Source organism: Myotis lucifugus, unplaced genomic scaffold, assembly GCF_000147115.1.
Source record: "Myotis lucifugus unplaced genomic scaffold, Myoluc2.0 scaffold_31, whole genome shotgun sequence".
Classification (NCBI taxonomy): domain Eukaryota; kingdom Metazoa; phylum Chordata; class Mammalia; order Chiroptera; family Vespertilionidae; genus Myotis; species Myotis lucifugus.
In genome coordinates, this window is record NW_005871079.1 from 437,541 (window position 1) to 459,761 (window position 22,221).

Below are 22,221 nucleotides of genomic sequence, written 5' to 3' on the forward strand. Positions count from 1 at the left end.
TTTGTCTACTTTTAAATTTGAATTTTTGTGTATATGTGGTCTTCATATAGTAAGACACTTATGAAATTTCTGAAAGCCCAGGTAAATATAAAACAATCAAACATAATTTTCACTCACTCATTCAACACTGTGAAATGATGCCATGTACTAAAAGCACTGTTCCAGGTGAGTGGGAGGGCCCTGATTTAGTCCATTAATGCCCTTAAAGTGTTCAACTGAGGCAGGGGAAGAGAATTCTGATGTGTTAAATATTTTTTACTTGGAAAGTGAAAAAATGAAATAAGCACTTCCCTTCTATAATACAGCTATTGATTGATTTCTTGAAAGCAATGCCATAGATAATTATTTTGAAATCTCCTTGCATATAACTCACAATACAATAATGTGATGAATTTGGATTGTCACAAAATATCATGTTTTAAATGATAAGAACTTGGTAAGTCTTAGGAAGCTGAATGTACCGGAGCCCTAAACTGTACTTAAGAATCTGAAGAGACCTCAGATTCTCGTGTTCATGCCGCCCCCTTTTCAGTCACAACCCTTCCTTCATGTTTTTTTTTGTTTTTTTTGTTTGTTTGTTTTTGTTTTTTTCCAGAGGAAGGAACTCATGTTCAGAAAGTATTGAAAGCAGCTGAAATTGGAACCAGCCAGGTCAATTCATCTCAGACTTTTTAGCTGAATAATTCCATCCCTCCTCTTTCTCAGTTAGAAAAATCTATATAGAAATGACATATTTTAGGGTTTGAGGGGTGTTCTCTTGCTCCCTTTTAGTCAAACTTGTAAGCAGAAAGTATGGTGGCAACAGATGATGGATGGTAAAAAGAATGTATGCAAGGATAGCGGAACAGACCCCTCTCTGGGGTCAGGTCCCATCAGCCCTTGACTGACCTAGGGTCCCCCTTAAACTCCGCCCAGTCACTCGGAGATTAGGCTGCTGGGCGGGCGAAACTACAAGTCCCAAGATGCAGACCCTTCTTCTTCTATGAAGCCCGGACGCCCCCTCGTTCCATTCTGGGAAATGTAGTTTCCTTTAACTCGGCAGCAACACTGTCTAGGAAACCTGGGTTATTACGTTTGAGGGCGCCCTCCCTCCATTGACCCCGCCCCAGGTTGCTTAGGAGTTGAGAGACGCCGAATCTTGGTGTCGGCTCCGGGCCGAACCAGTGCAGAGGGAAATCTGAGGTCTGCGCTGCGAGGGCGGTCATGGAGAACTTCGGCAGCTCCCGCCTGGACTTGTGCAGCACTAGGGAATACCAGTTTGAGATCGGACCCCCCGACGTGCTGGAGCGCAAGGGCTCCCTGACCCTCCGCTCCCGTCACAAAAAATACTCGAATCCGGTGTTGGTGTATTCCTGGTGAGCGAGCTCTCCCAAGTTCCCCTTTCTCTGGGTCTGGGAGAGGGAGAAGCGCGGAAGAGATGGGGAAAGGAAGGAGAGTAATAGAGCGAGGACAAGGGTGGAGAGGATAGAATAAACAGAAGAGGATGAGAACAGAGGAAGGGAACAACAGAGAAAGAAGGGGAAAGAATGAAGAGGTGGGAAAGAAAAGGATGAGACAGAACTGGGGGAAGAGAGGAGAAAAGCAAGGGGAACATCTTCAAAGGAGAAATGGGGAGGGTAGGAATGCAAATTGGGAACCGAGGAGAAGATAGGAGAGGAGCGCTCTGGACGAGTGGCTCCCCAGCACACACCAAGACCTGCTGCAGCCCGTGCCCTGCCACCAGGGGTCATAGATCACCCGGGTGCAGGATGGACCGGAGGGTGTTTGCAGAGGCGTGGAACTCTGGTCTCTGAGACAAGTACTTGCTCACAAAAGCAGGGCATAGGAGGAGGCCAGGGGACAGGAGAGAGATGTTTGTTCAGAACATGGCTTCTAGGACTGTCATTTGGCAGTAAGGCACACTGAATAACTTGAAAGACATCCCTAAATATCACCTAGGGCCCCTAGCTCCTATTAGGCTCCTAGGATTCTTCAGACCAGGGACTGCAAACTGGTATTTCCCACTAAAGGCCAACAGTTTGTTTGGCATGCCCTGTGTTTTCATTTTTAAATAATTGCCCACATTTAAAACCAGGAGGTTATACATAAAAATGCAGGATTATGTCTTTTCTTGGAAAGTTGAAAGGATTTTATCCTTCCTGGCAACAATGAATGTACCACTACCGAAGATAGGAGTTCTCTTTGTAATTGCACTCATAAAAGTTCCTGCCTGGTCCCAGAAGGCATTTGCTTTACTTCCTTTGCCTTAGCCCTTGGGCTTTGAATTCACTTAGAGATTATCTGGTTTTATTAACTATTGCAGTAACCAATAGCAAAACCATAACATATAACTGGGAGAAAAATGGGGACTTTTAGGGCAATTAGGATTCTGTATTTGGAATTCTCTGGGGGAGAGCAAAAAGAGAAAGTGAAGTCATCTTTATACTTTTGCCATTTAAACATGATTTTTGACTTAGCCCTAAAGCTAAGCCTTCCTTGATCCCATTCATTCATGCAATGTATGTGAGCCCTGTAGCTTCTGTCTTGCAAATTTTTCACACCTATCCCTTACTTTTCCAAAGCCTTATTTTTTCTTCTCATCTCCAAAATCTGCCTGTTTTGAATTCAGTGTGAAAGTTTATATAGATTTGAAATCCAAAGCTACATTGGGAAACAAAATCCTCTTTTAGCCTCATACAGGGCTTACCTCAATTCCCTCAAGCAAAAATACTTAGCTCTTCCATGATTCTGTTACTCCATAAGGATTTAAGTTATCATATAAATCAGTACTAGAAATTATTGTTACAGAGAAAGATCTTTTCAAGTGGATAGTGCTTTGCACTTTTCTCCATTGCTCTGAGGAGTTGCCTTGTGAACATTGTAGACATCAATAGCAAAACTACAGAAGAACAGAAATGAGAAGGAGGTGAGGAATTTGGTGCGGAGAAGGGTGGTATAACACTGAAAGTCATCCTGGCCACTTCTGGAAATGTAGAGATTTCTCATGCTGTTGATTTTAGAAAGACGGTTTGGGAGCAGGAAGAAATAAATTCAGTCCAATTAACAGCTACATATTGGAGATGCAGAGATGAATAAGGAGATTCAATAAGATAATTTGTATAAAGCATTTAGCACCATGCCTGGCACATAGTAAGCAGTCAATAATATGTGGTATCTAGTAATACTATTTATTTAGGATAACATAATGGTTAAAAGTGTGGGCTCTAGGTTGAACACCAACTTTGCAGCTTGTGATATGGCAAGTGATACTCTGGGCCTCTGTTTCTGCAACTGTGAAATGGGCATGATAGGATTCTAGTAAGATTAAACACAGTGTTGTATGTGAAGTTCCTTTTTAACATATAGCCTGCCACATAGTAAGCACAGTAACTGGTATATACATACATAGGATATTTCATTGACCTAAAGGAAGTTCATAGGCCAGTAAAAGAAAATGTCAATAATCTTAATTGTGCAAAATAGAGATGAGTATAAGAAGCAAAGGGAACAGGAAGGGAAAGTTAGTGTGGGGGGGGGGTGGGGTGGGCAAAGGGGTGGTTTCCTGAGCAGGGTTTAGAAAGAAGAATAGGAGCTTCATAGGTAAATAAAAGAAAACAGGTAAATGCAGTGGATTAGCAAGCAGCAGCATAGGGAAATAGAAGTAGTTCTCTATAGTTGGCAAATACAGTTGATACTCATTTGTAGGTTTTGTATTTGCAAATTTGTCTACTTGCTAAAATTTATTTGTAACCTTAAATCAATGGTCGAGGTGCTTTCATGGTCATTTATGGACATGTGCAGAGAGGCAAACATTTTGAGTTACTGTCTACACACATTCCCAGTTGAGGTCAGACAAAGTGACATTCTGCCTTCTTCTTTTAGCACTCATATGGGAGCAGGTATTCTTTTTGCAGTCTATTTAGTGCCACTTTTTTTTTTTTTGCATCTTTGTGCTTTTTGAAGGTGATTTCTTGTTAAAACGGTCCTGAAGTATAGTGCTCAAGTGCTATCTAGTGTTCCTAAGTTCAAAAAGTGTGTGATGTGGAGAAAATTATGTGTTACATAAGCTTCATTCAGGCATGAGTTATAGTGCTGTCGGCTGTAAGTTCGATGTTAATGAATCAACAATATCTATTGAATAAGGTGTCTTTAAATAGAAACACACATAATACCAGGTAATATTTTGATTGGTTTATGAAAATGGCTCACAGGAAACAAACCCTATATTTCTGAGCTGGATGTACTGCAGGTGCTCTTTTTTTCTTTCATATCCAACCAGTTACCAAGATCTGTCCTCAAAACAAAACAAAACAAAACAAGAAAAAACTGCATAAAGTTCAAATTGTATAAACTTCCAGACAAATGATGTCATTGACTATTTTGTTTTTTTGCATTCTGGTCATATTTGTTTGGTTTCTACTGACTTATTTTAGTACATATTAAAGCTTTTATTGATTTTTATGCTTTTATTAAAGGTTAGCACTTACTACTTATAAGACACCATTTGAGTGGTCTTTCAACTGAGTATTTGATTAAATGACTATATCCATGGGTTTGCAAAATAGAATTGGTGTTTGGAAGAAATTTTGACTTACCTAGTTTAAACTTTTGGGTGATTCCCGTTTTCTGTTTATGTGGCATGTAATACAAGTCTGCTTGACTTCACTACACATATTTAAAATGGTTGTGTATAATGGATGTGATAAAGTGATATACCTGGAATGGTTGTTAGAGGTATTACTGGGATGAGACATTGTCTAGGAGCCATCTCTTCCTTGCAGGTGGAGTGATAGATAGAGAGCCATATCACCTGCATCTCACCTTGATGCTTCTGAGTGAGAGAAGCCTTTTCTAGAGATTACTCTTCTCTAGTCATTTTTTTAGTATTTATGGAGCTATATCATCAGATGATTTCTTCAGAAATTCTGAATTGAGGAAAAATTTTGTCTTGGGATATCTTCCCACTCACAGGAATAATGCAATACGAAGAACCAGAACAACTATACTTGTCTTTAATAAATTCTCTGGTGTGAGGCTATTCATTTATTTATTTATTTATTTTTACTCTTCCCTTCCTTGGCCAAATCAACATTCAGTAATAAGTGATGATCATTTAAAGCAAAAAAAAAAAATCATTTGAGTTCCCTTGGAGATAGTTCATGTTCTGGTCTCCATGGTGACAGAGTTTTAAGAGTTCAGGTTAATTTTATGCATTTGTTATTTTAATTACTTTTCTCCCCTGCCTAAAATAAAGAGCCAAACCCCACCCTGTAATAGGAAGAAAACAGAAAAAGGAAAAAGAGGAAGAAAAATAAAATATGGTGATAATTGTGGGATAGGGATAGCATGAATCCATAATAAAACCAGAGTTGATTTTCACAGCCATAATCCTGATGCAGCAAGATAATATCAAAACATGTTTGGGCATCTCTGCATAAGCGAGCTTAAAGAAGTATAATGCATTAGACTTCTGATTAGAATGGTAAAGCATTTAAAATGGGAGCTAAGCTGTGCTTTCCCTCGTTTAGTGCATGACTTAGCCGGGACTAACAGGTAATAAGGAGATTTTGAGTTAATATATAGGGACAAATTTTAAGATCACTCTATCTGTCCCATGTTTTGGAGCTTCTGGGTCTTTTTGTTGACAGAAACCTAAGAAATTCGAGCCTTTTATTTCTCAACAATGCCTAACTTTCAAGAAAAATATCTCCCTCAGCACTCAAAAATTCCATCTTGTTAGAAGTTAACAGCAACACCTTTTTTTTCTTCATATTCTTGGCACAACAGTCTTAAATGTTCCCAAGGCAAAATGTAGATGCCTCTGATTTATTAGAGCAAATGTTATCTTAAAGAGTTAAGCAAAGAAAAGTACAAAGATAACAACCTTACTATAAGTGAGCAAAACAAGGCAGTACATATTGGATTCTTTTGTTAAAAGATGTGTCTATATGGCATTGAAAAGAGACTGAAAGGATATTCACCATGTAACACAAAATATTTACAGCTGAATGGTGGATTTATGGATTATTTATCATTTTTGTCTCTTTGCCACTCTACATTTTCCATAAGGAACTTGTATTATTTTCATAAAAATAAATTAAAATTACATCAAAATTTTTTATATCATTGTCTATGTATCTTCCCCTGGAGCAAACATTTCCTAAATGATCAGAATTTAAACACAATACTTCATCTCTTTCAGAGTCTGAGTCATTCTTCATAGTTTATTATGAGTCTTTTTAAAATATCTTTTTAATTGCTAGTTTAAGTTGGATGAAAAGGATGATGCTATTCACATTCATTTGGTTTAACCGCCCTTTCATTCTGTGCTCTATAATGGTAGATCCTATGCTACGGTTATTTTTAATCTAGTCCTACGTTCTTATTCCTCAACATACGCACATACCCACAAAGGCTTTTGAATGCAGTCGTGTGTGTGTGTGTGTGTGTGTGTGTGTGTGTGGAGGGTGGGGCACCTTATTTTCTATATTTTCAAGATAAAGTCCAGAAGACTGCATCCTTTTGGCCTGACTACATTTTCAATGCTACTCTCGTTTATGAAGTGCCAATCAAATTCTTTTCCTAAACACTTGTGTTTATAGAATTGCTGTTCCTTGACCTTTGTGTGAGGTTTTGCTCAACTTAACTGTCAATGGCCAAAATGAAACAGGTTTACTTGCAAGGCAAAGTATTACAGGACAGGTATTTTCCTACATGGGTGCTCTTGGATTAGGAAATATCATTGCTGTACATGAGTACCTCTGCCTGAGCCAACCACCTACTCTTGGGACCATTTCCCACTAGGGCCCTAGGAGCCACCAGAACCCCTCATAATTCTGCTGTATTTCTTTCTTTCATAGACAGTCACAAGTACTTTTTCGCCAAGTTTTTTTTTCCCTCTTACCTCACTGATGATCCCTTCTAGTTCAGGGTGTGGGAGTGAGGGAGAAGGTAGGAAGAATGTGGGGTTCAGTGATAAGGAGAGGTTCAGTCTGTGAACACTGGGACTAAGCTCAGGATTTTTAATAGCAGTGGAACTGGTATTAGGTAAATTTCTCTGAGTTGGCTTGGGAAGCCACCTCACTGGCACCATTTTCTGTGTGCACTGGTCAGTCTTCTGGTTGCAAGTGACAAATACTAAGCTTGTACTAGCCTAAAAAGCAAGAGAATGGATTAGCTCATGATATTCATAGAATGGTTGGTTACCAGATGAGAAGAGCAGGGATGCAGTTCAATCTTAGGAACAACTGGAATAAGGGATGCAAATGCAACCAGGTCTCACTTCATTTTTCCTCTCTCCTCCTCTTTGTGTGTTTGCTTCATCTTATTCATTGAAACATGATGCTCCCGTTCTGGAATTTATACCTACAAAGAAAGATTGATGTTAAGGTATTTTTAGTTTAGAATCTACAAATCCCAGGTCAGATATCCATTCCAGGGCCAAGTATCTGTTTGGGCTCACCTGACTGGGCAAAATTAGATGGAAATATTATAGCTGTGTATTGGGGTGAGTTAGACCAACTCAGAAGAAAAAAAAAAGGCTGGGCTAGCAATCCTATAGATGTCTACTATATCCCATCGTATTCTATAGATATCTACTGTATCAAATCCTATCCTATAGAGATCTACTAAATAACTAAATAGTTACTACAGTGGAGAATGAATTCCAGATTCCAAAGACCCAATTTTATAGCAAAAGTTTAGAATACAATCCATTAATATATTGGGGACTTTCTACATTTGCTGTTATTTTGACTTTAAACTATGATCTGCCCACCCCCAGCCAAACCAGTACCAACTCAATGCAGTTTTAAAAATTTGGCCTTAGACTTAATGAGCAAAAAACAGAATCTTGTATAGAGATTAGATGAACAGATCTTTATGGTGTTTTGAAAAAGTTCTGAATAAATTTGAATATTATGTTACTGTTGTTGTGTTTTTTTTTTTACTCTTTATTGTTGAAAGTATTTTATAGGTCCTCCTTTTTCCCGTATTAACCTCTTCCAGCCACTCCAGTCCCCTCCCCCAGGTCCTCATCACCCATTGTCTGTATCCACAGGTTAGGCATATATGCATACAAGTTCATTGGCTGATCTCTTCTCCCGTACTCCCTTCCCTGCCTTCCCTCTGAGGTTCAACAGTCTGTTCATGCTTCTATGTCTCTGGGTCTATTTTTGATCATTTTTGATTATTTGGTTCATTAGATTCCACATGTGAATGAGGTCATGTGATAGTTATCTTTCTCTGACTGGCTTATTTCGCTCAGCATAATACTCTCCAGGTCCATCCATGCTGTTGCAAATGGGAAGAATTCTTTCTTTTTAATTGCCACATAACATTCCATCGTGTAAATGTACCACAGTTATTTTTATCCACTCATCTGCTGATGGGCACTTAGGCTGTTTCCAAATCTTAGCTATTGTAAATTGTGCTGCTATAAACATAGGAGTGCATATATTCTTTCTGATGAGTGTTTCGGGGTTCTTAGGATATATTCCTAGAAGTGGGATCACTGGGTCAAATGGGACTTCTATTTTTAATTTTTTGAGGAAACTCCATACTGTTTTCCACAGTGGCAGCATCATTTTGCGTTCCCACCGGCAGTCTATTAGGGTTCCCTTTTCTTCACAACCTCACCAACACTTGTCATTTATTTATTTGTTGATGATAGCCATTCTGACAGGTGTGAGGTGATATCTCATTGTTGTTTTGATTTGCATCTCTCTGATGACCAGTAACTTTGAGCATTTTTTCATATGTCTCTTGGCCTTCTGTATGTCCACTTTGGAGAAGTGTCAACTTAGGTCCTTTTGCCTTTTTTTAATTGGATTGTTTGTCTTCCTTTTGTTGAGTTGTATGAGTTCCCTATATATTTTGGAGATTAACTTCTTATCAGATGTATCATTGGCAAATATGTTCTCCCATGTAGTGGGCTCTCTTGTTATTTTGTTGATGGTTTCTTTTGCAGTGCAGAAGCTTTTTATTTTAATGTAGTCTCATTTTTGTGTTACTGTTTTTGATAGACACCAATCTCTTATAACTGTTTTCTTTATTTTATTTGAAATACAAATGCACTTTAGTTGTTATTAGTCACATCATGTGTTTTTATTTTGTCTGAGTTTTGAAGTATTAACAAAAATAATAAATTGGTAGAAAAATTATGTTTCTTTGTTAAGATGTCATATCCCCAATATGATTAGTATAATGCCATTTTATTTATTGCAAAGAATTTAGTCTCCTTTTATAGAAAGTGGTAGAAAGAATATTTTGGAATTAAAATATATGAATGATTTGTCACAAGTTTTTAAACACTTGAAAAAAACACGCTGAGATGCTAAGCTAGGAGCCAGAAACATGACGTGAATTTTTGCCAAAAAAAAAAAATTATTAAAAAAATGTTCTCTAAGGAGCTCTTTTTTTATTTAAAAATATTTTAATTAAATTTATTGAGGTGACATTGGTTAATAAAATTATATGGGTTTCAAGTGTACAATTCTATAATACATCATCTGTATATTGCATTGTGTGCCTGTAGTCAAATCTTCCTTCACCATATATTTGACCCTTTTTACCTTTTACTACCCTCCCCCTCCCCTCTGGTAACAACCATATTGTTGTCTCTGTCTATGAATTCTTGTTTGTTTTTCTTGTTTGTTCATTTGTTTGAAGAGCTCTTTTTTATTTTTATTTTTTTATTTTTTATGTTAATCCTCACCCAAGGATATTGTTTTATTTTCCCATTGATTTTTAGGGAGAGTGGAAAAGAGAGGAAAAAACAGAGAGAAACATTGATGTGAGAGAAACACATTGGTTGCCTCCTGCACAAGCCCGACCAGGGCTCCTGCTGGGGAGGAGCTTGCAACCAAGGTAGTGCCCTTCACTGGAATCGAACCCGGGACCCTTTGGTCCGCAGGCCAATGTTCTATCCACCAAGCCAAACTGGCTAGGGCAAGAGCTCTTTGCTCTTTTTTAAAAAAACAAACGCACTTTTATTGCTATTATGTAAGAAGGAGAGAAAGGAAGGGAGGGAGAGAGAGGGAGAGAGGAAGAGGGGGGAGGAGAGAGAGAGAAAAAGAGAGAGAAACATTGATTGGTTGCCTCTTGTATGCATTCTGACTGGGGATCAAATATGCTGGACAGATGATGTATTGTGGAATTGTGTATATGAAACCTGTATAACTTTGTTAATCATTATTACCCCAATAAATCCAACAGGAATAAAATAAAAAACCTGAATCTCTTTAGCCTTACTTTTTTACCATCCAGAGTATCTTTGGCCAGTCAGTATAAGCTGTTTCTGGAGGGGAAGATCAAAGAAACTCTAAGAAGTATTCTAGGATTTGAAGATAATTGAGATCCAGTTGTCTGAAGATAGGGTGAGCATGTCCTGATCCTGATTGGAGCAGGACAGTCCTGGTTTTCATCACTACCAGTGTACTTAGTACCTCATTTCCCTCTTCAAGTGTCCCAGGTGGGATAATCAATTATTGTGTCACCTTACTTAATACATGTCCCTTCAGCTGTTTTCACAGTCATGTGTTTGGCAGTTAATCAGACTGACAACGTTTATTTAACATTTACACTATTAAGATCGGCAAAGGCTCCAATGGCAATATTCCTTTTGTTCCCTCCCAATATTCTCCATGGGGCCTCCTATTCTTGAAGATTTTTTGTGAAGACAATTCATAATAATAATGGGTCATGTTTACATGCCACTCAATGTATGTTGAGTGAAGAAAATTACTCCATCAAGTGGTTTTTATTTTGAGTGCAGTTTAGGCTTCAAATTCTGTGGTTTCATGGTTATAGATGTACAAATCACATACAGGATGAGACGCATTGAAAAACAAAGTCTCTCTTCATAACTTGGAAATGTCACAGTATCTCCCAAGGACTTAAGATTTCACTTATAACTCTGCAAGGGAATCTAAAAGTTTTCATTTGTCAGTTGGTACATTTATACACCAAATAACACTACCTTAGCATGTAAATCATTTGTCCATGAAATCTTTAAAGAGGATTGTCAAACATTTCTTTGCAGTCTTTGATTTTATTGGTTTTGTGCTTCTGATGTGTCAGAAAATATAGCTGACTCTTGAGGGCAATTTTCTTTTAAAGTTTTAGGTAGCAGATGATTATAAAACCTAATTTGGGTTAGATTTACATCAGAAAGTACAGTGGCTGAAAGAGTACTTGTGAACTACATTAATAATTCTAAAATTTAAAATTAATGTATTCTGCCATCTGGAGTCTTAACTAAACATTTTTAACATCTTTGAAATTTGCAAAGAAAATATGTCTCTTGTCAAGTAACCAGAAGCTAGTATTCAGATCGAATTTTCATTGTTCTCATGTCAGATATTGCTCAGCTTCAAACCTCCTTTGCAATCAATGTTATGCATATGTATATTGACAGTTTTCCCATTCAGCAAGTAGATTTATAATTCCTCCTGAGACACGTTTTTGCTGCAAAGAACTAGCATCTCTATATGCACAATCACTCCCTCTTTATGTGTGCTTTTACAGAGTGAGCTGGGATACTCTTTATTTTTATGGACACATTTGAAAGCCACTGCTCTCAGCATTTGTATTAAGATTACAGTAACAAAATGTAAGAACATTCAATCAATCATTTAAGATTTAATAATCATTTACAATGTGTTAGACTATGTTAGGCACTGAGATCACAAAGATGAATATAAAATAAACCCTGTGTCTAAGAAGCTCTTAATGTAATGAGAAGGAAGATTCATTAATGAATAATTATAAAGCAATGTGAAAGGCATAGCAGTGATAAAGATATTGATTTCTTTGAAACCCCTCCCCACATCCCCCCCACCACATAGACATGGAAGCATGGAAACCCTAGAGTGTAATTTGGTTCCCTCTCCTTTGAGGAGTATCCTATGATCTAATCCCACCCTGTCTGCCCTCCACTGACTGTTGGGGCAGCCTTAGGGAAGCTGCAGGCCCCTCTCTGAGTATTCTCTGGACCTGAATTTGTTCAGCCCTGAAACTCACTTGAGGATTTGAATGTGTTTATTCAAAGGGGGCTTATAGATCCAATTTGATATGGCATCATCCAGCTCTTATGGTAGGAAACTCAAGCTCCCAAAGGACCCCAGAAACACAACTAGAAGGTTCTCTTGACAACGCATGACTTAGGACTATGTTAGACCCTGGTGGTCGGCAAACTGCGGCTCGTGAGCCACATGTGGCTCTTTGGCGCCTTGAGTGTGGCTCTTCCACAAAATACCACATGCAGGCGGGCATGTACAGTGCGATTGAAACTTCATGGCCCATGCGCAGAAGTCGGTATTTTGTGGAAGAGCCACACTCAAGGGGCCAAAGAGCCGCATGTGGCTCGAGAGCCGCAGTTTGCCGACCACTGCGTAGGAGATAGGAAGAACAGGATCTTGAGGGTTCAGGTGATTGTAAAGCGGGTGGTGGAAAGTTGTATATCAACTGGATCAGTTGGGTATTTGTTCAGAATGGGACCTGCTCAAGCTGTCTTTGCCCTTCTGGTTCTATTGAATTTGACCCTCTTCACATCAGTCTAAGTGGCATTTTTGACAACAGGGTCATGGTTCCAAGCTCTTTTTTATACAGTTGGCAGCTCTGATTCTGTCCTGTCAGCCCTTTCCCCATTCCTAATTCTACTCATATTCATACTCTCTCTCCCACAGTAGACTAGAGAAAGTAAGTTTCATCTCTTGTAATTAAGGATGCCTTTCATAAAGATTTCTCATATAAAGAAGTAGCCAAAGCATTGAGCTCCTGACTTGATAGAACAAGGTCCTCAGCAGAAGCAAGGCTGCTTGTTAAGGAATATTCTGGCTCTTCTGGCAGGAAGCCATTCTCCTTTCAGCAAAAATATCAGCCTGTACCTGAACGCCCGGTCAAAGACACAGTTCTTCATTCAGCCAGCAGCATGGAATATCTGTATTCAGGGTGCTTTGGCCTTGAACTGACTGCGGACCAGCTGCTGTCAAATATACATCAGGGCAAATTAATATCTGCAGAAGCCAGGCTATAGACTAGAACAGTGCTGGTCAACAATGACCTTTTTACTAATCCAAGGTGATGTATAGGATGTAAAGTTATATAACAAGGTTTTTGTATAAAATGCATTCCATTTAAAGGACTCATATAATTTTTATCTATCTTTGGTGATACAGGTCTTTTTATTAAGGGTAATAGATGGTTATTTTATTTTTAATGTTCTTGTCAAGACAAAAGGTGGGCAATTTTATGTTGGTTCTACAAATTTTGAGGGAAAGTTTTGCTGCTCCATGAGACACTCAGGTTTGGAAACCACTGATCTGAGCCTGGTATACAACTATTCGCTAGAGCTTTCTTAACTTGAGCACTTTTGACATTTATGCCAGCTACTTCTTTGGGCAGGGGTTGTCCTGTGCATTGTAGGATGTTTAGCAGCACTACTAGATGCCATTAACAACCCTCCCCCCCCAGGTGCAACAATAACAAATGTCTCCAAGTATTGGCAAATGTCTCAGGGTGGGTTAGAGTAGGGTAGGCAGGGGCTGTGGTCAAAAACTTTTAAAGTTACTGTTCCAGAGACATTGTACATTTTATTATATTCATTTTTTCCTCATAAATTTTTTATTGCATTAAATGACAAGTCATGGAAAATTGCATGGTGGCCATAAATAAATGCAGGTAGCAAGGAGAACAAAGGCTATATAAAGGTTATATTTATTATACCTTGATTATTTTTTTGTCTCACAAAGATGCTGTAAGGCAGTGGTTCTCAACCTTCTGGCCCTTTAAATACAGTTCCTCATGTTGTGACCCAAGCATAAAATTATTTTCGTTGCTACTTCATAACTGTAATGTTGCTACTGTTATGCATCGTAATGTAAATATCTGATATGCAGGATGGCCTTAGGCGACCCCTGTGAAAGAGTCGTTCGACTGCCAAAGGGGTCGTGACCCACAGGTTGAGAACCGCTGCTGTAAGGCTTAATTAGTATTGACAAAGTATTTAAAAATACCCAACTAAAACTTTTATGAATAGATACAATATTATTACACATAATAATATTTTGCCTTTATATGTCATTATTGTTCACTTGAGATTCTCAATGCATTGATTCATTTGTTTCCTCAGTATATGATTTTCAGTTCATCTCAGGGAAATTGATAACACAAGCTAGTGTTCACCTGACATAATATAAAATCAAGGAATTAATTTAATCTCACATTTCCTTTATAATACCCTGATCATTATTACTGCATCCTTATATAGAATACATATTTATTTAGTATATAGTACATATATTGTATTTAAAATATAAAAATTTAAAAATTAAAAATATAGTATATTTAATACAACTTTTGATATTTTCTATTCTATATTACTATATGTTATATATTTTATAATTTTTAAACACATATATTTCTCTTTGCTAGGCTGGCAATCTCGTAGAAATAGGAGGAGGTCTAAGCCTTCAGTTGTGTGTCTCTTGGAGGCTATAGGCTGTGGGCACATTATTCACTGGCAGCCTACAGGCATTAGGGAATGCTAGTTGCATTAGCTCAGTCTTCCAAGAAAATACTTTCATTATAGATTTATCTTTTCAATGCTGGGCTTTAGGCTGTTATTGAGATTGCTATAAGAAAAGAAACATATCTGTATTTTTTGTAATAATCCAGTTATAATACAACTTAAAATATATGGTGGGATAATCAGAACTGCATTCTGACTTTCATGAACACTGTCTTTGCCTTCATGGGTCCCTTCCTTTATAAAAAAAATGTACACTATCTTACACTATCTTCATATTTTTGGATTCTTTTTTCGTTTTGCTTTTCCGGATGGGTGTTTTTTGCTTCTTCGTATTTCAAATCTTTGACTTGATTCTTGGGATCTTCTAGTCTGCTGTTGGATCTCTGTATATTATTTTTAATTTCAGTCAGTGTATGTTTAATTTCTGACTGGTCCTTTTCCATTTTTTTGGCATTCTCATTAAGATCCTTGAAGGTCTCACTAAGTTCCTCGGAGGTTCGTAGAAGGTTCTTGAGTAGCCTTATAACTGTGGTTTTGAACTCTGTGTCCTCCATTAGTTTGCTTTCCTCCATTTCTTTCATTTGTGACATGTTTCTTTGTCTCCACATTTTTGGCTGACTGCGAGGACCTGCTGTGTCTACAGTGGAAGAACTGCTGTGCTGGAGACACCCTTATGGGGTAGGACTTACTTCAGTGGGGCTTTGGTGATCAATGAGTCTGCTTCTTGAGTGTGTCCCTTATGGATGTGAGGAGTTGAAATCTGGTATCTGGCCAGGGGTACCCTGGCTCCTGGATCGCCAAGTCAACCACTGTGTGAGTCCACCCAGCAGGAGCTACAGCGATATCAGCAGATTTCTCCTCTTTGTTTGGGGTTTGGAAGTTTTGGAGCTCTCTGACCCAGCTGCAGTTTGTTAGGCTAGGCTGCAAAAGCGCAGGTGATTCCTTTGTGCCGCTGGGCACAGCTTGGGTGGGGATGTAAATTGAGTGGGGCGGGGTCTCAGAGAATCACCAGGGTGGAGTAAACAGCAATGGCTGTCGTCAGCCGTCTCTGCGACTCCGTGTCTCTGCGTCCCCGAGTCCCGCGCCCCCACAGCAACAATGATCCCTGCGAGCAGCTCTGCGAGAAAGCCACCCTCGCTTTCCGACCCGCTGCAAGACAGTCCAGTTTCTCCCAGTAGGAGTCTGGGACCCCAGAGTCTCACCGTAAATGAGTTCAGTGCATTCGAGAGCTTGTATCCCCTTCTGATTGAAAAAAACCGCGCACCCAGGTGCAGCTGCCTCGCGCGCCTTTGTACCTCTGTTCTTGGCGCCTCTGCACCTCCTACCCGGTCTCAATGCGCTTTTTTCTTTCCTTCTAGTTGTAGAACTTCCACTCGGCCAGCTTTCCCATGGTTCTGGATGATAGCTGCTTTGTCTTATAGTTGTAGTTTTAATGTTTTTGTGGGGGGCAGCATGTACAGGTTTATACCTTATGCCGCCATCTTGGTTCTCCTTCGGTATTCTAGTTTTATTGCTTCAGGTAAGAATGACCCAGCAGACAACACAGCCAAATTCTTGAATTTGGGGTTCAAAAGCTTAGACCTTAGGATGACAACCTAGATTTGGAAGAATAGATGAAAAGGTGGGCTATCTGTCCCAGAGTAGATGAAGAATTTATGGACTGAAGACAGAGGAGGCAGAGATGTTGAGAATGTGTGAATTTGTTTAGGATCCCAAATTTGAATTAAGACTTTGGAAGTTCTAGAGCAAGCGGACTTATCACTGCCTCAGCCTCTATCTCCAGGGTAATGTCTGCAGAGCTGTCTGAAGGACAGGGCTCCTATGTGTCCGCCATGGTCAGGATGGGTAGGGACATGAAGCACCTACCTGCTTGGTGGGACAGTATCTGAGTTTCTAGAAACCCTGGATGGTGGGGGACACTAGAAAGTTTTTGGTAGGCTAGTGAGTGGCACCCTTGTGTCTCAGTGCCAGACTATACAAACATCTGTGTGGCAGGACCAGGAAGGCATAGCAGAGATCTGCATGGATCCATAACAGAAAACCACAGGGGAATGTTTCCACAAATGCTACCAAGAAGAGACAATGACAACAAAGGTGGATTCTTGGCATGGGGGAACCACATGGACCATTTAGAGCTGAAAGGACTCCTGAACTGACCAAGACTAATGTTTTCCAACTGGAAAGTGAGAGCTTTGTTAAATTATGGAAATTAAGTTTAATTATGGAAAAATTACGTTGTGATTCTTATATACCAGAATTTTTGAAGCCTGATTCGAATTCACTATACATAGATGTTTATAGAGCTTTACAGTATTTGAAGAACCTTCTGTATTTTTTTCATTTTAATTCTAATAAAAATCTAAAAAGGTACTGGTATTTGTTTATGTTCTCATTTTACATATGAAGCAAGAGGGTTAAATAACTTGCCTAAGGTCACACAGTTAGGACCTGGCTTAGCAAAGATTCAAACGCATGGCCTTATTACCTCTACCACCCCTGGTTCTTGATGTTGTTCAATATACCCACTAAGGACTTTCATGAGAGCTTTCTGTCAGTCTCAAAAAATGCTGGTATTGTATCAATATGCTTTTAAATTAATGCTCAGTTGTGAGGAAGGCAAGAGAGCTGGAACTCTGCCACTTCAATCTGGGCTTCCTTGCTGTTGTATTCTCTGCATAACTCTGCTCCCAATTCTCAGAGGTGGAGAGGTAAGGTGTAATTTGAATGCAGTACAAAGGCCAAGATGAGGGTTGGTTCCTAAAGGACCTCCTAACTTGGACACTGAGTGCCCCATCTAGGTGAATGGATGCTGTTCTGTTTCCACAGCCCTGTGGCCACACTCAGCATGCTGTAGATTTTTCTTTTTTTTTTTTTTAAATACATTTTATGAGCAAGTGAAGGCAGGGACTACATCAGGGTTGCTTTCCATTGCATCCCCTGTACCTAGCAAAATGCCTGGCATGTAGTAGGTACTTAAAAACACATGCTTAATGAAGGAACAATTGAAGGGACAGATAAGTAGAGAAATTTTTGGATACCTCAGTGTCCATTACACAATTCTAACCCTGTATCCCTTAATTGCAAGTTCACTTCTGAGGGGTGCTTGGGTTCAGCTTCTTTTGTCTTACCCAAGAAAGCTTTATAAAAATAGCTACTTCTCTTGCAGGCTACTTCACCTCTTCTTTCTTCTCTATCCCCAGATTTCTCCATTATTATTATTTCTAACCAGTCTTTTAGACAAGATGTTTGGAATATTTTTTCTTGTTCCATTTACATGTTTTAAGAACTGTTTTTTTCTACCTTATGTTTAATTGTCAGTTTCTTTTAAACCCTCTTTAGAAACAGGAGCACATGTTATAAATTCATATGAGCAAATACTTTCTGTTCTCTCTCATTTTGAAAAAAATTATAATTAAAATTCATGGTGGGAAAAATTTCCAAAGTGGCAAGTTGCCTTTCTAAGATATTACCATGTCTTATTTTAGAATTTACTTTTGGTAACTAATCTACATTATTAAATAAGATTCACTTCATTGGAGTCACTGAATAATTGCTGCTTGCTAAGTATTGTTTTGTGATATTAGTTTTACCACATATGCCAAGTTGTTTTTAAGAAGTAGCCTCAGTATTAGCCAAAAAGAGATGGAAAATATATGTCATAAATCTAGTAAATTTGTAATTAAAATAATTTCACAAATATAGTCCATTTTTATTGGATAATTTTTTTAAAGGTTAAATGCAGTACATGATAAATAAGCTTTATCTCTTAACAGATTCTTACTTTTTTCTTAAGGCACCGCAACAGAGAAGCTTACCCCAAAGATTATGATATCGAGGGTCCTGAGAAAATTAAAAAACTGTGTGACTCAACATATCGGAGACTTGGAACTGATGAACCCCAAGTGAGTAGTTGCTGCTAATTTCTTTAAGCCTGGAATCTTCCTCCTTGTGAAGAATGAAAAATAAAGGGAGGAGCCCTTTGCTGGTGCCATCCTCTTAGCTATGTTAGTTACTTAGGCACGTGATTTAATCACTGTGTGCTTCAGTGACCTTACCTTAAACACGTGTATACTTCAAAAGGTTATTGGAAAAATAAAATGAGATAAAACAAGTAAAATGCTTACCTCAGCCTGGCACAGACCAAGTGCTCCAGGAATGATTACTGTTGTTACACTTTTGCTGCACCTGCGGCATCTTGCTAGGTGTCTGCTTTGACCTTCACAATAACCATGTGAAGTAGGTATTATCTTGATTACAGATGGGTAGGATCTCCTAGAGCAGTGATGGCGAACCTCTGACACGCGAACTCATTTTTTGGTTGATTTTTCTTTGTTAAATGGCATTTAAATATATAAAATATCAAAAATATAAGTCTTTGTTTTACTATGGTTGCAAATATCAAAAAATTTCTCTATGTGACACTGCACCAGAGTTAAGTTAGGGTTTTTAAAATGCTGACACGCCGAGCTCAAAAGGTTCACCATCACTGTCCTAGAGGTAAAGCAACTTTCTCAAAGTCACACAGTTAGGGAGTGGAAGACTTAGATTTCAGTTCTATTTGTACTTATGGTGGCGGAGTTGTGAGTAATTAAAACATGCTAATATCCTTATAGTATTTGTACACCCATTACAAAAAGAATATTCATTGCATTGCATCAGTAATTTGTATTTGAACTGCTTTTGTGGGTTATTGCTTGGCTATTTAGACGTCTACCCAATCAGTATGAGGCAGGAACTCAACTTCGCAAAGACCCCTAAATTGTGTCCTACAATGCTAAGAGCTTTGGGCAAGTTGAAGAACCAATTCAGCCTTAATAGGATGGTCTTGGAGCCTGAAGAGCTGGTAATTTGGCATGGGCAGATGTGAATGTGTTGAAAAAACTAGGTTTATATCACATTCTTCCCTCAAAGGCTGGCCTAGTTTGAAATAGGGCAGGTCCAGGAAGGAAGATCCACACTTAAACATTAGAAATGGTTCTAGAAGATTCTCGGTTCTCCAGTATGATGGAAATAAATTAGCTTTGCAGAGCCCAGGCTGTTACCTCCCTTCCTCGTATAGTTCAATTGACACAGTAATAAGGATAGTCTGAAAAATGGGGACTTATTATAAAGATACAACTTCTGGATATGGAACCAAGAAATTTAAAAGAACCAAGACAGCAAGACAGTCTCTTTCATTCTCTCTCTCTCTCTCTCTCTCTCTCTCTCTCTCTCTCTCTTTCTTTCTCTCACACAAGCACACAGAGTCTCTCTTGGCATCTCTGTTTCTCTCTGCTCAGTTGTGCTCTTTCCTCACAGCTCAGTTCTCAGGGGAATTCTGTTGTTTTCATCAGTTTCCACACCACCCTCTTGCCTTTGCACCAGGCTGTCTCTTTGGTCATTAGCTCACACATGGATAGAGCTCTTTAGTCTAGTACCTAATTCTATCAGTAGTCACTCTCTCCCACTCTCCCAAATCCAGTTTAACCTTGCTTTCTTGAGCACAGGGCTATAGTCAGGACAAGAGCGAGTGGAAAAGGCAGGCATTACCTGGCATGCACTTAGAGGGGTTTTTTTGTTTTGTTTTTTTTTACCTTGAAAAACATTTATTTTTTATTTCTAAGTGAAAATGTTTTTGGTCTCTGGATTGTTGGAGGAAGCAAGATGAAGTGAAGTATGAGGTGTAAGAACCACAACATTCATTCCTTATATTCCATGCATTATAGTAGTCAACCCTCAGGTTTAATATATGATACATAAATAAGATATTAACCTTCTCTCTGACATTTGTTCATGGTCATTGAAAACTTGTCTTTCCTTTACCATATTTGCTGTATGTATTAGATAGGAAGAAAAATAGACCAAGGAGTCACTATTTCTGATGAAACTGCTATTCTCATGTCTTAATAGTAGGTTACATTTTTCTCTATAGATTTTTTTTAAATATATAAAGCACTTGCTCATTCATCTTGTTCCTTGCTATTCTCAAACAAAGTTATAAAGTTGACAAGAAAGGTATTATTTCAGTTCTCAACCTAGATTCACTTATTTCAAATGGCTCACCCAAGGTCCCAGGTATATAAAAAGAAGGAAGGGATACAGAGTCTCCATACCTTCATGTGTCAGGTGGGATGCTAGATGTGACAGGAGGATGGATGAGTTTCTCTTCCTCTTGTCACAGATTTTGATGGAGGTCTAAATACTAGAACACTCTAGATATTTGGCAAGAGCCATATGTCCTAAAGCAAGATGTTGGACTACCTAAGCAGGAGCTGTAAAAGATTATAAACTAGGTGAGGCCAGTATGAACGGTTATGTCTTTGAAGACTAGAGCCCAAGAGTTGAAAGAGGATTTATTTAGTTGTGGGTTGTATGTCTCTCCTTCCACAGTTGAGAGGTATTTCAAGGGAACCACTCAGAGAGATTAATAGGTGTGTCCTGTAATTTAGAGGACATAGAGTCCAGGTATATGACATATGCCTGAGAACCTAAAGCTGAGAGCATGCTTGGTCTGGCAGAGCAGAGGGTGGGAGTGTTTGGGGAGAAGCAGTCCTTGAAGTGGGATGTTGGTCAAGGATATATGAGTGTGTGAATTTACCTATGGACTCATTGGAGAGAATTGGCCAGAGCACACTTGAAAAGGCTGCTTAGAGTAGGAGCAGGGGGTGAAGAGACCGAGCACAACAGACCCATCAGATACTCAAGGCTTGGAAAGAGGAGTTACAATCAACCGGGAGGAGCTTTGCCTGCTTCCAGCAAGCTACAGTTGGAGGCCCTTGTAAGAGAGTCCCTGGAAACAATTACAATTGTGCCGCCTGAGAGGAGTCAATTTTGAATGTCCCATAAGCCCAGGACCACCAGCACAGGTCAAGAGAATAAGGGCCATTTAACACTGTGCCTCATCTCTTCCCATCAGCCAGACCTGGGAGGGGCCTGGGAGTTGGGGGAAATAGAAGAGAGAAGCCTGGAAAGGAAACAGCAGTGGAACAAGGCCCCACCCACTGCAGGCTTCCAGGCCAAAAGCAGCCCTGAGCTGGGAAGGTGGGAACCTTAAATCTAATCAGTTAGAAGTGATTACTTCACTGGACTGGAAAATTTCATAGCTACAATGATATCCTTCTTGAGATTGAGTGGCCCAAAAAAGCTATGGGACTTGCTTAAAATTTCCAACAAGCCAAAGGAAAGAGCTAGCTATCCATGTGGGATTTAAGGGGCAGCTTGATTAAAATCAAATTGCTTAATGATCACATTCTATTGATGAAATAGAATCAATTCAATAAGATGGTTACATGAACAGTGCCTCATTTCATCTTTGGAAAAACTCCCCAGGCAGGTACCACACATGGCCCACATTGTGTAGATGAGGACACTGGGGCCACGTGAAGCTTTATCACTTATTCAAAGTCAAACAGCTGGCAAGTATATTAAAAATTAAAATCCATTTATTTCCCTACTGGTTCCAAAGTCTAAGATCGTAAATACTTTCCCAAATTCCCTTTTAAAATGCCATGTTGCTCCACTCTTAGTCCTTTTAAACATCTGACAGTACATACTCCTTGCAGAAAATGAGCCTGGTTACTTTTTTGCTCTGGCTTGGGTATTGTATACCCCTTACTGCATATGTTATGGGCTTTGATTTCTTACATCTTAACTACCACCTCTGTCCTGTTTCCCAAATTATGTCTACATATGTGCTGGCCAGCCCTATTCCCATCTGCTTTTCCTCCTGAATG

General features: G+C 39.0%; 1 protein-coding gene across 1 annotated transcript in view; it reads left to right on the top strand.

The window, feature by feature from the left end:
• Positions 1 to 1,203: 1,203 nt before the first annotated feature.
• Positions 1,204 to 22,221, top strand: part of CUNH9orf135 (chromosome unknown C9orf135 homolog) — a 64,143-nt gene continuing 43,125 nt past the window's right edge. Inside the window, exons 1-2 of the mRNA XM_006086849.3 lie at positions 1,204 to 1,355; positions 18,303 to 18,411. Coding sequence (XP_006086911.1) covers positions 1,204 to 1,355; positions 18,303 to 18,411 — 261 coding nt within the window. The remainder of the gene's footprint in view (positions 1,356 to 18,302; positions 18,412 to 22,221) is intronic.